Source organism: Fusarium oxysporum, chromosome 5 (assembly GCF_000149955.1).
Source record: "Fusarium oxysporum f. sp. lycopersici 4287 chromosome 5, whole genome shotgun sequence".
Classification (NCBI taxonomy): Eukaryota; Fungi; Ascomycota; class Sordariomycetes; order Hypocreales; family Nectriaceae; genus Fusarium; species Fusarium oxysporum.
Window position 1 is genome coordinate 4213143 of NC_030990.1, and position 12472 is coordinate 4225614.

Consider the following 12472-nt stretch of genomic DNA (forward strand, 5'->3'; position numbering starts at 1 on the left):
TTGCGCTCTCCCCACGAGAGAAGAGGAGAGAAGTGAAGTCAATTGAGTACTTTACCTAACTTTAGTAGACCTTATGATATTATAGTGTTTGGATTTTGGAATTGCATTTAGAGTAGATCACTATTATGCTCTGTACTCACTAGCTAAATGGTAATAATACTCTAAAAATAAGGATAAAAAGAACCAACTTCACTTCTCAGCCCTGAACTTTTCTTGCGGGCGGCTTTCCCCATAGGGGAGGGTCTGAGCTCAGCCTCTCGGCATCACGGCTTCATAATACGTAGGCCTACTCCACGCGCTGCCTTCCAAAATTCAGCCAAGACTCAGCCAAGCCCATTCACTTTTTCCCCTTCCTCCATCCTTCACTGCTTCTCTTTTCTTATCGCGTGTGTACAAGCCTGATAGATAATGTTTATGTACGAATAGTCGACTTTCTCAATCATCTTTCGTCTTACCTAGTATCGCGTCCAACCGAATTGTTCCTCCCCGCGCTACAAGCCAGCCTGCCATGGGGAGCATCAGTACCAGTTCCACCTCCGGCCAAACCGCGCCCATCCAGATGACGGGTAAATCGAATGCCGCTACGCCAAAGCTGAATAACGAAGTCGAGATGGGCAGTCTACCGGGAGATTCGCAGGCTCAGGAGGAGGATATCATGCAGATCGCTAGGATAGGAGACGTACCAGCCATGGAGAAGCTTTTCGAGTCGGGAGAGTACGATGCGACCTACCATGACGATGAGGGTATTACGCCCTTACATGTGAGTTACAAACGATGCGACGGTTGTTGGGATGATGGAGGATTTCAGCTGACACTGCGTACAGTGGGCTGCGATTAACAATCAATATGCAATGTGCAAATTCTTGATCGAACACGGCGCCGAAATTAACAGAAAGGGCGGAGAATCCGTAGCAACAGCTCTTCAATGGGCCGCTCAGCGATGCCATTACTATACCGTCAATCTGCTCCTCCAGCACGGCGCCGACCCTCTCATCACCGACGCTCAAGGCTACAACACGCTTCACATCTCGACTTTCAACGGCAACGTCCTCCTGATTGTCCTCCTGCTTCACCAGGGAATCCCTGTCGACGTTATCGACACGTTCGGCCACACTGCGCTCATGTGGGCTGCGTACAAGGGATTCCCTCAATGCGTTGATCTGTTTCTTCGCTGGGGCGCAAGCGTTCATGCGACAGACGAGCAAGGCTTCACCGCGCTGCACTGGGCGCTCGTCAAGGGAAGCCCGGGATGTATTCTCAAACTTATCGAATACGGCGCCGATCGATTCGCAAAGACACAGACGGGTAAGACTCCTGCTGTGACGGCCAACGAGCTTAATACGGAGGGCGCCTGGCACAGAGCGCTTCGAGAATGCGGTTTCAACGAGGACGGCCATCCTGCGGTTCCGCCTTGGCCTGGTGCTAGCTATTTCTTAAAGGACAAGAGAGCTTTTGTTACGAGGTTCTTGTTCATCTGGCCGTTTGTTCTGGTTTGGGCCATGCTTATGGCTGTTTCGAGTGCGCCTGTCTACATTGGCGTTCCCCTTGGATTTGCTGTGGTTTACGGTGTTCAGTGGGTTGCTCAGCAAGTACTGGAATATGCGCCTCCCGATATGCGACACTTTCACAAGACTCCTTGGCTCACCGGTATCTTTGCGGCCACGCTCTTCTTAACAGCTGTGAATTGGTTGACGACAGTCCTCTTTGCCACAACACTTGGCGCGAGTGAGGGTCACGGCCATACCTTTCTTAACCTCTTCTTCGGTATCTTCTTGGGCTTCACCGCGTACTTCTACATTGCTAGCATGAGATACGACCCGGGTTTTGTGCCAAAAATGAACGGAATTGCGGAGCAGAAAGCTGTCATCGACGGACTTTTGTCGCAGTGGAAATACGACGAGACCAACTTTTGTGTTACTTGCATGATTCAGACGCCTCTTCGAAGCAAGCACTGCCGCCGTTGTCAACGATGTGTCGCCAAGCATGATCACCATTGTCCTTGGGTTTACAACTGCGTCGGCATTAACAACCACCGACACTTCTTCTTCTACCTCATCTCGCTGACTTTTGGTATTATCTCATACGACTTTTTACTGTACTACTGTAAGTTCAAGAACCCCTACTCTGACGTTATGCCCAGGCTGACCATGTTGTAGACTTCGACACCATCAGCAGCAACGCTTCGGATAGCTGCAACGTTCTTAGCCCGAACCTTTGCAAGTTCATCAATGCTGATTCGTACACTGCGATCTTGGCCGTTTGGATTACGCTTCAACTCCTCTGGGTCACCATGCTTTTGTTTACCCAGTTCATTCAGGTAGCTCGAGCTATGACTACGTATGAGAACATGTTTGGTGTTAGGGACGGAACTGCTATTACCGCTCTCACATCTACTGGCGCCCCTCTCGACCCCAACCACCCCTCTCTATCCGCAACAGCAACCCCTGGTGGTCATCACCACAAGCACAAGGGCGGCATGCTCAAGTCTTTGAGTCGTACCCTTGGTGTCGACCCCTTTATCGAGACCATTACCGGCAGAGGTGCTGTTTCTACCAAGAACAAGCGCAAGAAGAAGAACCCTTACAGCCGAGGCTGCATTGCCAACTGCAAGGACTTTTGGTGCGATCCCGCGCCCATTTTCGGCCAAAGAGAGAACGGAGCTGCTGTACTTGGTGGCGAGAGAGTTGACTACACAGCCATGTACGAGAGTCCTGGTCTGATGCAGTTGACGGGTCGTAGAGAGCGCGGTGGCTACGAAGCCGTTGGAACGGAAGAGGTTTAGACGATGACGAGCTTTACTTTTGGGAATTGAGGAGTCGTTAACCGGGACACGTTATACGACCGGCGCCAACTACATAGAGATTGGTGGTAAATGACGGGTGAATGATGCATTACGACTATATGCGGGTACTTGGGAGAGTATTCTGGTAGACCAGGGGCTTCGAGAAAGAATAGAGACGTCTTCATTATGACCATGCTCCTCTTTTTCTTGTACTCCAGTGGAAAGTGCTCAGTTGGGTACGGGATATATGACGAGAACTGTATACTAGCAGTGGTGTAATGTTAACCTTAGCGGTAAGGGCGTTTAGATCAAGAGATTGTATTTCGAAGTTTGAGTTTCAGAGCTGTCAGAAGTTCCTGTGAGGCCTGCAGGATCTAGATAACCATGAACTATGGCCAACTAGGACCATAGCTCCCGTGCTGATCGGTTACAAACGGTCAGATCGCTACTGAAGAAGGCCACAAAGCGTTCGTGTCATCAAAGAAGCTAAACTAGCCTCCTGCTCGTGTAATACATATCGCGGAAAAACTGTCTTCAGGAGCTGCGAACACCTTCTCAGTGGCGAGCTTGAAACATGATATATCAACAAACTTCGCGAAACCCCCAATCGCAACTCAAACCCAAGACTCACCTCGTTCCAACTCCAATCAAGACGTCCAAACCCCAGCGATCTTGCGGGCCTCCGATCTCAAAGATCGCAGTATCAGCATGGAACTCGGTCAGAGAAGGAAGTGTAGGTGATATGTGATATTCACGGGAACTTTAGCAAGGGTTTCCTGGGTAAGATATTCTTGCGAAGCAGGGGTTCTGTGGAAATGTGACTGGTAGTGTTATCTTACGGGGAGTGGTGGTCAGCATTTGTTAAAATAGGGAATTCGGCAGTTGAGTTGTGATCTTGCATTGCTGCAGGATCTGGTTTCGTGTTGATTAGTGGAGGGTTGGGTATATGAGATCGGGTTAAGTTCTCGGTGACAAAAGATCCATCATAGCGTATACCTGCTATTGTTGATGAGAGGAGAGTGAAAGTGGGATTTACAAGGCCATTCCCACTTTCTTAACGGTTGCAGGGGTAGACGGGCCGCTGTTTCATCAACGCTCGTCCCGCGCAGAGCATTAAGTTGAGGTGGACCTCTTCAGTAAACCAGAATCTCAGAATCTTGAATGAAGAGAAGGTTGGAACAGAGTAATATTTGTATCCTTCTTTAGAGTCAGATTTTTTATTTTAAGACATTTACATGAATAAGCAGGTCAGCCACCGTTGGTACCTGCATTACAGTAAACCTAACCGAGGTGTAGACTATAGCCATGTTTGCTTTTTCTCACAAGCCATGGTCTGATTCCTCATTCAGCCTTTTGCCGGCTTGCGTACCCATTTGGAGATGAGAGAAAACTGTGAAATATCCGGGCGGGACCGCGCTCGAAAAAGAATCTGTGTCTTTTGGGAGTCATTGTTGTTCTGACAATAGATTGTTACCGGACCGGTTGTGAGTGTGATAACTCACTTTGCCAAGGACCATGACGAACGATGGGTCTCGAGTCTGTCTCGAGAGAAGCAACACCATGTTGAAGAATAGAGCTGTAATATTGACGAAAACGCAAAGTACCTCAGTCTAATAATCTACGGATGGCTGAGAGGAAGACTCGTGTGTAAGCTGCATCTCGTTCCTGAATCTTCCCCATGTAAGTGGAGATAGCTCGGCAACAACTCCAGGCCTGCATACGGATACGGAAAACCTCAATGCCTCGCATGCACTCTCTACAGATACCGGCTTTGAACAAGAAACAAGCACGGTATCTCAAGCGATCAGAACCAAGACCCATTCAACGACAAGTGTGTCAATGCTTAGCCCCCAGAACAGGGGTCCCGTAGAGGATTTGCGAAAAAGCAATATCGCCAACTGTCACTTTTTCTCTAAATTGCGGATCCTATCTGTGGTCTGACGAAATGTCAACTGACGATGAGAATTTCTCGTGAAGAAGACTCTTCCGCGGACTAGAGATCGTTGGTAAAGAGTCTAGATGAGCAAGCCACCCGGAGGCTTTTCGTCTTGTCTTTTTAAAGCGTCCCGATCGGTCCCGGAATTTGATGTTGGTTGTTAGTTACCGTAGAGGCACGGATGTTAAGATTGTCGTGACTTTGATGATGTCTCATTGTATCTTCAGCAATCTGTATCATTATACCTGTGCTCGGATGTTCTCTCGTTATCCGAGACTCCACGGGGCTCATCACGACAAGATCATTGGTAAAGCACTAAAGAGGAAACATGAGCGAAAACATGAGAAACATATCAATCAGTGATAAGATCAGCGAAACTCGCCTTCAAGAGAAAAAGAAACTGCATTGTCGGCAGGCATGTATTAGTATCCTCTGAGTAAGCTTCTCGGTTGAATATAGCCTACATCCTCCACAACGGCCTCTTTCCAACGGTATATAGACACAGTGGGTATAATGCGTCATGAAAATAATCCTTGCCACACCTGAACCCCTGGTTAACACACCGGTACTCACGTGAGATACACCAAGAATAGACGTCGACGATTATGCTGTGCAACAGTGATTGCAGGCCTCAATGTTCAAAGAACTACAGAGTACATATGCGACTTTCACCGGTGAGACGACAAACGCCTCAACAAACGGCTCTCGGGCAATGAGACCACTAATATTAAATAAACTTCTTTATGGCTTTTCTTTCACCACAGGTAATACTCAACGGCGAGAAGAGACAAGGGTCCTCTACGAGAATGCCCTCTTTTCCCCACGAGCGGGTCTTGCAAAGATGGAGGGGGGCACTCCGGGTTCCTGAGAGCCAGGGTATATCAGACGCGCTAGAATGAGAACCGCATGAAGAGCGAGAATAAGCAAAAGTAAAAAAAAAAAGAGACGTCTCTAAAATTTTGCCCTTATTTTTCTTTTTTTCTTTTGCCCCATTATGCGACTTTGTTAGTAGAGTTGAGTCGTCACTTTCAGTCGAACGATTTCCGCTTGGGATCCCCCGGCTTGTTTGCTAGAAGAATACAAAATTTGCAAAAATAATAGAGATTACTTGGGAGGATATCAGATTTTCTGGTATATTGCAGCAGCAGTGGAGTAACCTTGTCATCCTGTCTTTTCCATATCCTAGCTCCTTGTTCAAAGATATAAGTTCCTCTACATGTCCCATCATCATGGAGAAGGGCTGTATTCTGCACAGTCATCTCCTCATCTAGTGACTGCTCAGTTTCAACATAAGCCTCTTCTTTATTAAATTTTGTGTTGAGATACAATGGCGCCTCTTGCTCATGACCCTTCGGGTTTTCTCATGGAGCCGCCGGAGGGACAGACGAGAACTCTTGTTGATCCCCCGAGCAGTGGGAGCGGAGTCATTCCTTGTGGTGTTACGACGACGATCATTGCTTCGATTATTGTTATTTTGAGAGTTTTTACGAGGAGATATGTGGTTAAGAGTGTGTTGGGTGCCGATGATTGTATGCCTTATCCAACATTCACTCTTGGAAGCAGAACTAACTGAGTTGTTAGACCTGTGCATAGCTGGTCTCTGTTTCTCTTTCATCTTTCTCGGCATCTCATTAACACGTATGTATTATCTTTTTCCAAGATCTTATTGTATCTAACAGTGACAGTTCTCAATCTTGGTGCTGGAAACCACATGTGGGATATCCCAGTGGCCGAATACGTTCCCAAATTCTGGCAGACCAGTATCGGAGCTACGCTCACATACGCCGCCTGTATCAGTCTCGCCAAACTATCTGTCCTTACCTTCTATCTTCGAATATCTCCCGATAGATTCGTCCGTCGAGCGGTTCATGTCTTGATGGCTCTTGTCTGCTCGTACACTTTCGTCTACATCTGCCTCGTTGTGTTCCGGTGCCAGCCTGTGTCTTCAGGATGGGACCTCACCATCGAGGGAAAGTGTATCGGTATGGATGTTCTAGTCCTCTTCCTCGTTATCTGCAGTGTTGTTATCGATACATTCGTTCTTCTTCTTCCGATCCGCATCGTTCAGCCTCTTCAGATTCCCACCCGTCAAAAGATCTCACTTGCTGTTCTCTTCGCAACTGGGGGCGTCATCATTGTCGTGACAATCAGGAGGGCTACCATCACTCTTCCCATCTTGGACGCACCTGACTACACCTGGGCTCTTCCACGACAGCTTATCTTGAGTTTCATCGAGGTAAACACCAGTCTCGTCTGTGTTTCTGTCCCCGCGCTTAAGCCATTCTGCGTGCGATATATCCCCTTCATCATCCACCCTCGTCTCCGTTCGCAGGAGAAGAACTCAAAGAAGTCCAACTCGCACAGTCAAGAGAAGAGAAAAAGTCATACCCTCGACAACGATTCATACGAGATGCCTGATAGACGAGACTTTAGTGGCGAGAACCCTCAAGAAGATGAGGCACGTCTTTGTCCCACAATACCAGAGCACAATGCCGCTCTCGAGTCAGACGGTGCAATGGATACCGAGAGCGTTGACAGCTCGGCTGATCAAGTACCTCCAGTAGCCGCCAAGCCGAAGCCTGCTCTGGCCAGTTTCTCTACTAAGCGCAGCCAGAGCGTCAATGGTATTCAAGTCACCAGGGAAACAGTCATCACCTACGGCCCAAAAGAGTAATAGAAGGCTGCTGCCCTAGCCAAGTGAAGGATTTCCTATCTTATAAGCGCCGCGCCGCTCAACAGAGCATGTTAACACTCCAAGGATGGTATGGTGTCGGCTGAGTCCGATCAGAGAGACGTTCATGGAGGTAATAAACACTTTTCAACAGTGTCAATAACAGAAGGCGCCGGCTGGTTCGAGCCCGATAGAAAGCAGGCTGTTGGCATTCGCCAAGTTCGCGGATACCGATGTGGTACATGAGCATAGAAACTAGACCTTAACGGAAGAACTATTTAGAAGAACCTAGGATCAGTCAAAAATAGCGAGTAACAATTCAACTTTTTAACAACAACACTTGTGCAACGCCGTCAGATTATTTTGACTAGCCCATGTATAGACAAGGCTGTTGGTTGTGCTGTGCGTTACCATACGATCATTTTCTCACGCACTTCATTGGAGGGCGCCTGAGACTCTCTTATTGTCATCACTCCCCTGTTAAGCTGATGGCAGCTGGGTTTGCCTTGATTGCCATGGTAATATCTCTATCCAGGACCAACAGCCTCGGTATGTCTGAGACAGCAGCAACAGCTTGATCAGGCAACCGAAGTGCTACGGAAGACTCGGATCATGGCCAGTTCCAACAGCTTTCATGTGAAATGCATGTGAGCTTGCAGAAACTTGGAGTCCCGTGTTGGCTCTCGTTGAGAAATGTGACAAACAGCTGCTTGCTCCCGGATGAGTTACACATCACGGCATGGTACAAAGGATCCTAGATTTTTCGCGGAAGCAAATGCTTTCATTACTTTCCAGTAGCTCTTGAGCTTCACGAGTATCTACGAAGATAACCTAAACAAAAACGCCCGTGTGCACATCATTATCCCAAACCCATTACAATAGCTCAATACGCCGTCATTAGTCGTGTCATAAGGCGTATGTCATGAAATCCCCCAAAACAAAATTCCTTCTCTCAAACCGGCCCAATAATCCAAGCTAAAACTTGGGAATTCTTTTCTTCGCCTTCGGCGTGCCGTTGAGCAGAAAGTAAACAGGCAGAAACAACAAAGATCCCATCACGCATAGCCAAGTGCTGTAGAGCTGCCAAATGGTCCACAAGAAGGGACCAAGACCGGGACACAGAAATTGAATACAGTCATTGACAGGATAAAGATCTTCTTGACTGGCGATGTAATAGCGGGGATTTTGTCGACGCGGCTTGCTATCCATTGGTCCTTCATCCTCTGATGATGACTCGGGTGAGAGTTGTGTAAGCTGTAGAACAGATACAAGCTTCACCGGTGCTTTGTACAGAGGGATGAACCAGAGCGCGAATGTCTGGCGGATGGAGACATATAGAAGACCGCTCTTCTGATCAAATGCTGAACAGAGTTAGCAATTGCAATCAACTATTGAATGATAGACAACTGACCTGCTGAATCGACCTTGAGGTCAATGTGTGGACTCAAAGTACGATACCATCGATAGATGGCCAGTATTAACTGGATCGACTCAAGACCTCCCGCCAAAGGGATTTGTCCCTTCGATATAGAAGGAACACGGCAGTATGGATGCGAGAACGAGGCATTGGGGAGAAAGTATTCTCTCAGAGTCGACTCTTGGACATCTGGGCTGCCCTGAGTGAGCGACTTGATAACGCCGCCAATTTCCTTGACTATACTTTGTGAGCATTCTGCAGTAACTATCTTTCAGAGGATTATCTTACCTGGATGCTCCATTTTTGTATTATCGTTCAATTGATCAAATTCAGGAACGTGAGTAGCTTGCAGAGTGGATGATAATGTGGATGAGCTTCAAATCGATTGCGCTAAGATGCCTTTATGAGAAAAAAGGAATTGAATTCGATTGACTGATATAGACAAGGCCTGAAGTAAACAAAACAACGGGAAGAGGTTGGAATGAAGTGATTTATTCTTGTTTCAGCCACTGTCTGTGGGTTCGCCATCACATCACTACACTAACCAGACTATTCCCGCCCTGAACTGAACTCACCTTGAAATCATTGATTCGTCATTGTCAAGGTCTCTAAATTAGCATGTGAAATGTTGACGTCATGTTTCGCTTTCACATGAAAGACACCTCGAGATATTTATGAGAATACGAACCTCAACCTCAATTGTCAATTGTAACTATATTCATCAATTACAATGGCTTCTAATACTGGCCTCGTCAATCCCCTCTTGCACCCTTTTCTCTTCCTCTTCCAGATCTTCCAATGGCTCACGGACAAACTCCTCTCGCCCAAGCCACCGAACGAAAACGCGAGGCTTGGGCGTAATAGACCTAAGGTTGCGGTCATTGGGGCGGGAATTACGGGTGTTACGAGTGCGGCTCACTGTATTGGCCATGGCTTTGATGTTGTGATTTTCGAAGCTGGGTCCAAGGATAATGTTGGTGGTATTTGGAGTGTAAGTTACACTACGCTGTGATGCTCTATAATTATCTTGAAGCTAATAAATTGCAGAGAGTCAATGAGACGTCTGGACTTCAGATCCATTCATTGATGTATCGATTCCATCCTTCTGTTCAATGGAATCGTGGGTATCCCGACCGTCAGCAAATTCTCAGTCAGGTTAGACAACTTTGGGAACGCTATGGCCTCAAAGAAAGGACTCGCTTCAACACAAAAATTGACCGCGTTTACCAAGATGACCAAGGACGATGGATTGTCAACGATCCTTCTCTCGGACGCTTTGGCGGTGTCATTGCTGCGGTAGGAACTTGTGGCGCACCAAAGATGCCAAAGATCCCTGGCATGGACAACTTCAAAGGTCCTATTTACCACTCTAGCGAACTCACTGGGTATGTCGCTCGGTCTCCCAACTCACTATCCAGCCCGCTGACTTGTTATTAGAAAAGATGTGAAGGGTAAAAAGATGGCCATCATTGGCGGAGGTGCCTCTGCTGTTGAAGCCCTTGAGTTCGCCTTTACAGAAGATGCTGCCAAAGCGACTATTCTATCGCGCTCAGATAAGTGGATTATTCCTCGCAACATGATCGTCGATACACTTCTGAGCTTCAACATCTTTGGCCAAGAGACAGTTTTGTCGTTTATCCCAGAGTTCTTCCTGCGCAAGTTCTTCTACAGAGATCTTGAGGACATTGCACCGGACAAGAGCCATGGTCTATTCATGGAGACGCCTATGGTTAACTCTGATGTCATGGATAAGCTGCGCGAAGGCAAAGCTGAATGGGTTCGTTGTGATATCGATGAGTTCGTCGAGAGCGGTATTCGAGTTAATCGGCGTGCCAAGGGTGTACCGCAAGGTGGTCCTGGTCACGAGGAAGTCATCGATGCTGATATTATTGTTATGGCTACTGGTTTCAAGAGACCTTCTCTATCTTTCCTCCCTAAGGATTGCTTCGAGGAACCCTACCCACCGCCAAACTGGTATCTCCAGACCTTCCCACCCACTCACCCTTCAGTCTCAGCTATCAACTGCACATACGTCAACGCCATCGGCACCGTCGGAAACTGGCACATTGGTATCTACACTCGAATCCTTCTCATGTTTCTCATGGATCCGTTCTCTCGACCCAGTCCCTTCTGGATGCAGCGCTGGATCGATATGACCAAGACACTCAAGCTTACCAGTCCTACTGGCGCTTTCGACTTCTTTACTTACTTGGAGCTTATCTGGTGGTTCTTCTTCTGCGTGGTTATTAACCCATTCCGATGGAAGTGGGCTATCTTTGTGTTCTTTGGTGTTGGGTTTGGACTTCCAAAGGCGGTGGTAAGTCAGGAGGAGAGGTTCACGAATGGAAATGGATATCATGCTACAGATGAAGGTCGAAGCTTTTAGGAAAGCTTCCACGGTTTACTTCATCGAGAGTCATGGTTATTGAAGATCAGGTGAGAAGATTTGCGAAGATACGAAAAGAGGTTCGTCACTTGCGAGAAAGTGAGGAAAGGAATTGGCATTGAAGTTTAGGTTTCTTTTATGATAACGAGACACTGAATACAAAATCAAGGGCATATATCACTACTCACCCATGTGTAGTTATACTGTCACCACAAAACGGCCTTACTCGAAGCAGGCAATGTTTAACACAGTCCGAGTTCCTCGCAAGAAGTGTATGAGACCCCAGTTATCCATGGGAATCTCCTGTACGTAATGAAGGAGTCTAGCTTCAGCAGCTGCCTCGTTAAGATGAGCTGTTACGCATAGCGGGTCATGCAAGCAAAAGAACTCAACGTGGGGGATTGTGATTGAGTTGGCAGATCATCTGGAGAAAACTTGGGGAAGTGAAGCATGCGAAATGAAAAGGGATCTTATTACGTACGGCGGCTACGGAACGCGGCTCTGTGATATGGGTATGTAAATGTTTTGCCGAGCTGAGGCGTAATGTCCAATAAGATGTCAGTGAAAAGCTCTATTTCGGACGATAATGCTCTTAACCTGCGATGAATAGTGCCGTCTGTACCCGTATTCCAACGCAATGTGTTCAACACCACAGTTATAAGTCGCGATACTTTGTGCAGTATTCGCCATACAAAGTTTAAACTTCTCAATCTCCTCCGCATCCGCCGGCACCTCTCTTTTCCCTCGGCTCGGCTCCGCGTCTTCTCTGTATCAAAATTCAAGGGGGCGACAGCCCATCTGGCTGAAGCTTCTGACTCGGTGCCTCCGCTTGAATCCAGGTTGATTAGGTAAAATGGACCGACTTTTGAGTAACAGAATCCACAAAAGACGATCAGCCTTTTTCTCTCTTTCAGGGACCTTTACAAGCTTCCCCAGCCAAGCAAGCATTTCTTTTTAGTAAGAATGACGAGAGTAGCTAATTATTGTTCTGCAATTGTCATCTTTTTATGAGTAACTGAAGTAAAAACTGCACCAAGAGCTGAGAAAAAGTCTTATAAAAATCTGAAGTTGTTGAGCTATCGACGTTAGCTGATTCGGCTATTATTTGAGCCCCATTGCTCTAACCAATTAGCAGTGCTTAAAAGAAGGTTTACCTGCTAATCTTTCTAGAAACACCACGGAATGATCCACTTCTACTCCATCATGGATCGTGGAATGACCCGGTCCTGGCTTTTCGTATGACATGCCATGCCATGGACTGACAAACTTTTTCTTAATTC

At 47.2% G+C, this 12472-nt stretch overlaps 4 protein-coding genes across 5 annotated transcripts; 3 read left to right on the top strand and 1 right to left on the bottom strand.

The window, feature by feature from the left end:
• The first annotated feature begins 241 nt into the window (after positions 1 to 241).
• On the top strand, positions 242 to 3949 carry FOXG_02420 (palmitoyltransferase AKR1). 2 transcript variants are annotated; one of them, XM_018379865.1, is made up of 3 exons: positions 242 to 760; positions 825 to 2103; positions 2157 to 3949. In XM_018379865.1, the coding sequence occupies exons 1-3, from the start codon at positions 509 to 511 to the stop codon at positions 2780 to 2782; spliced, it is 2157 nt and encodes a 718-aa protein (XP_018235992.1). In that variant the 5' UTR covers positions 242 to 508; the 3' UTR covers positions 2783 to 3949. The 2 variants fall into 2 exon arrangements, with proteins under 2 accessions (XP_018235992.1, XP_018235993.1); XM_018379866.1 differs by having other exon boundaries at positions 242 to 2103.
• A 1772-nt stretch (positions 3950 to 5721) lies between these two features.
• Positions 5722 to 7763, top strand: FOXG_02421 (uncharacterized protein). Its single transcript, XM_018379867.1, has 3 exons — positions 5722 to 6247; positions 6300 to 6356; positions 6404 to 7763. Exons 1-3 carry the CDS (start codon positions 6046 to 6048, stop codon positions 7390 to 7392), a joined length of 1248 nt encoding a protein of 415 aa, XP_018235994.1. The 5' UTR covers positions 5722 to 6045; the 3' UTR covers positions 7393 to 7763.
• Positions 7764 to 8077: 314 nt separating this feature from the next.
• Positions 8078 to 9337, bottom strand: FOXG_02422 (uncharacterized protein). Its single transcript, XM_018379868.1, has 3 exons — positions 9095 to 9337; positions 8801 to 9043; positions 8078 to 8750 (listed from the first exon to the last, which is right to left on the bottom strand). The coding sequence occupies exons 1-3, from the start codon at positions 9105 to 9107 to the stop codon at positions 8365 to 8367; spliced, it is 642 nt and encodes a 213-aa protein (XP_018235995.1). The 5' UTR covers positions 9108 to 9337; the 3' UTR covers positions 8078 to 8364.
• A 91-nt stretch (positions 9338 to 9428) lies between these two features.
• FOXG_02423 (uncharacterized protein) lies at positions 9429 to 11774 on the top strand. Its single transcript, XM_018379869.1, has 3 exons — positions 9429 to 9797; positions 9854 to 10191; positions 10244 to 11774. Exons 1-3 carry the CDS (start codon positions 9537 to 9539, stop codon positions 11190 to 11192), a joined length of 1548 nt encoding a protein of 515 aa, XP_018235996.1. The 5' UTR covers positions 9429 to 9536; the 3' UTR covers positions 11193 to 11774.
• The last annotated feature ends 698 nt before the right edge of the window (positions 11775 to 12472 follow it).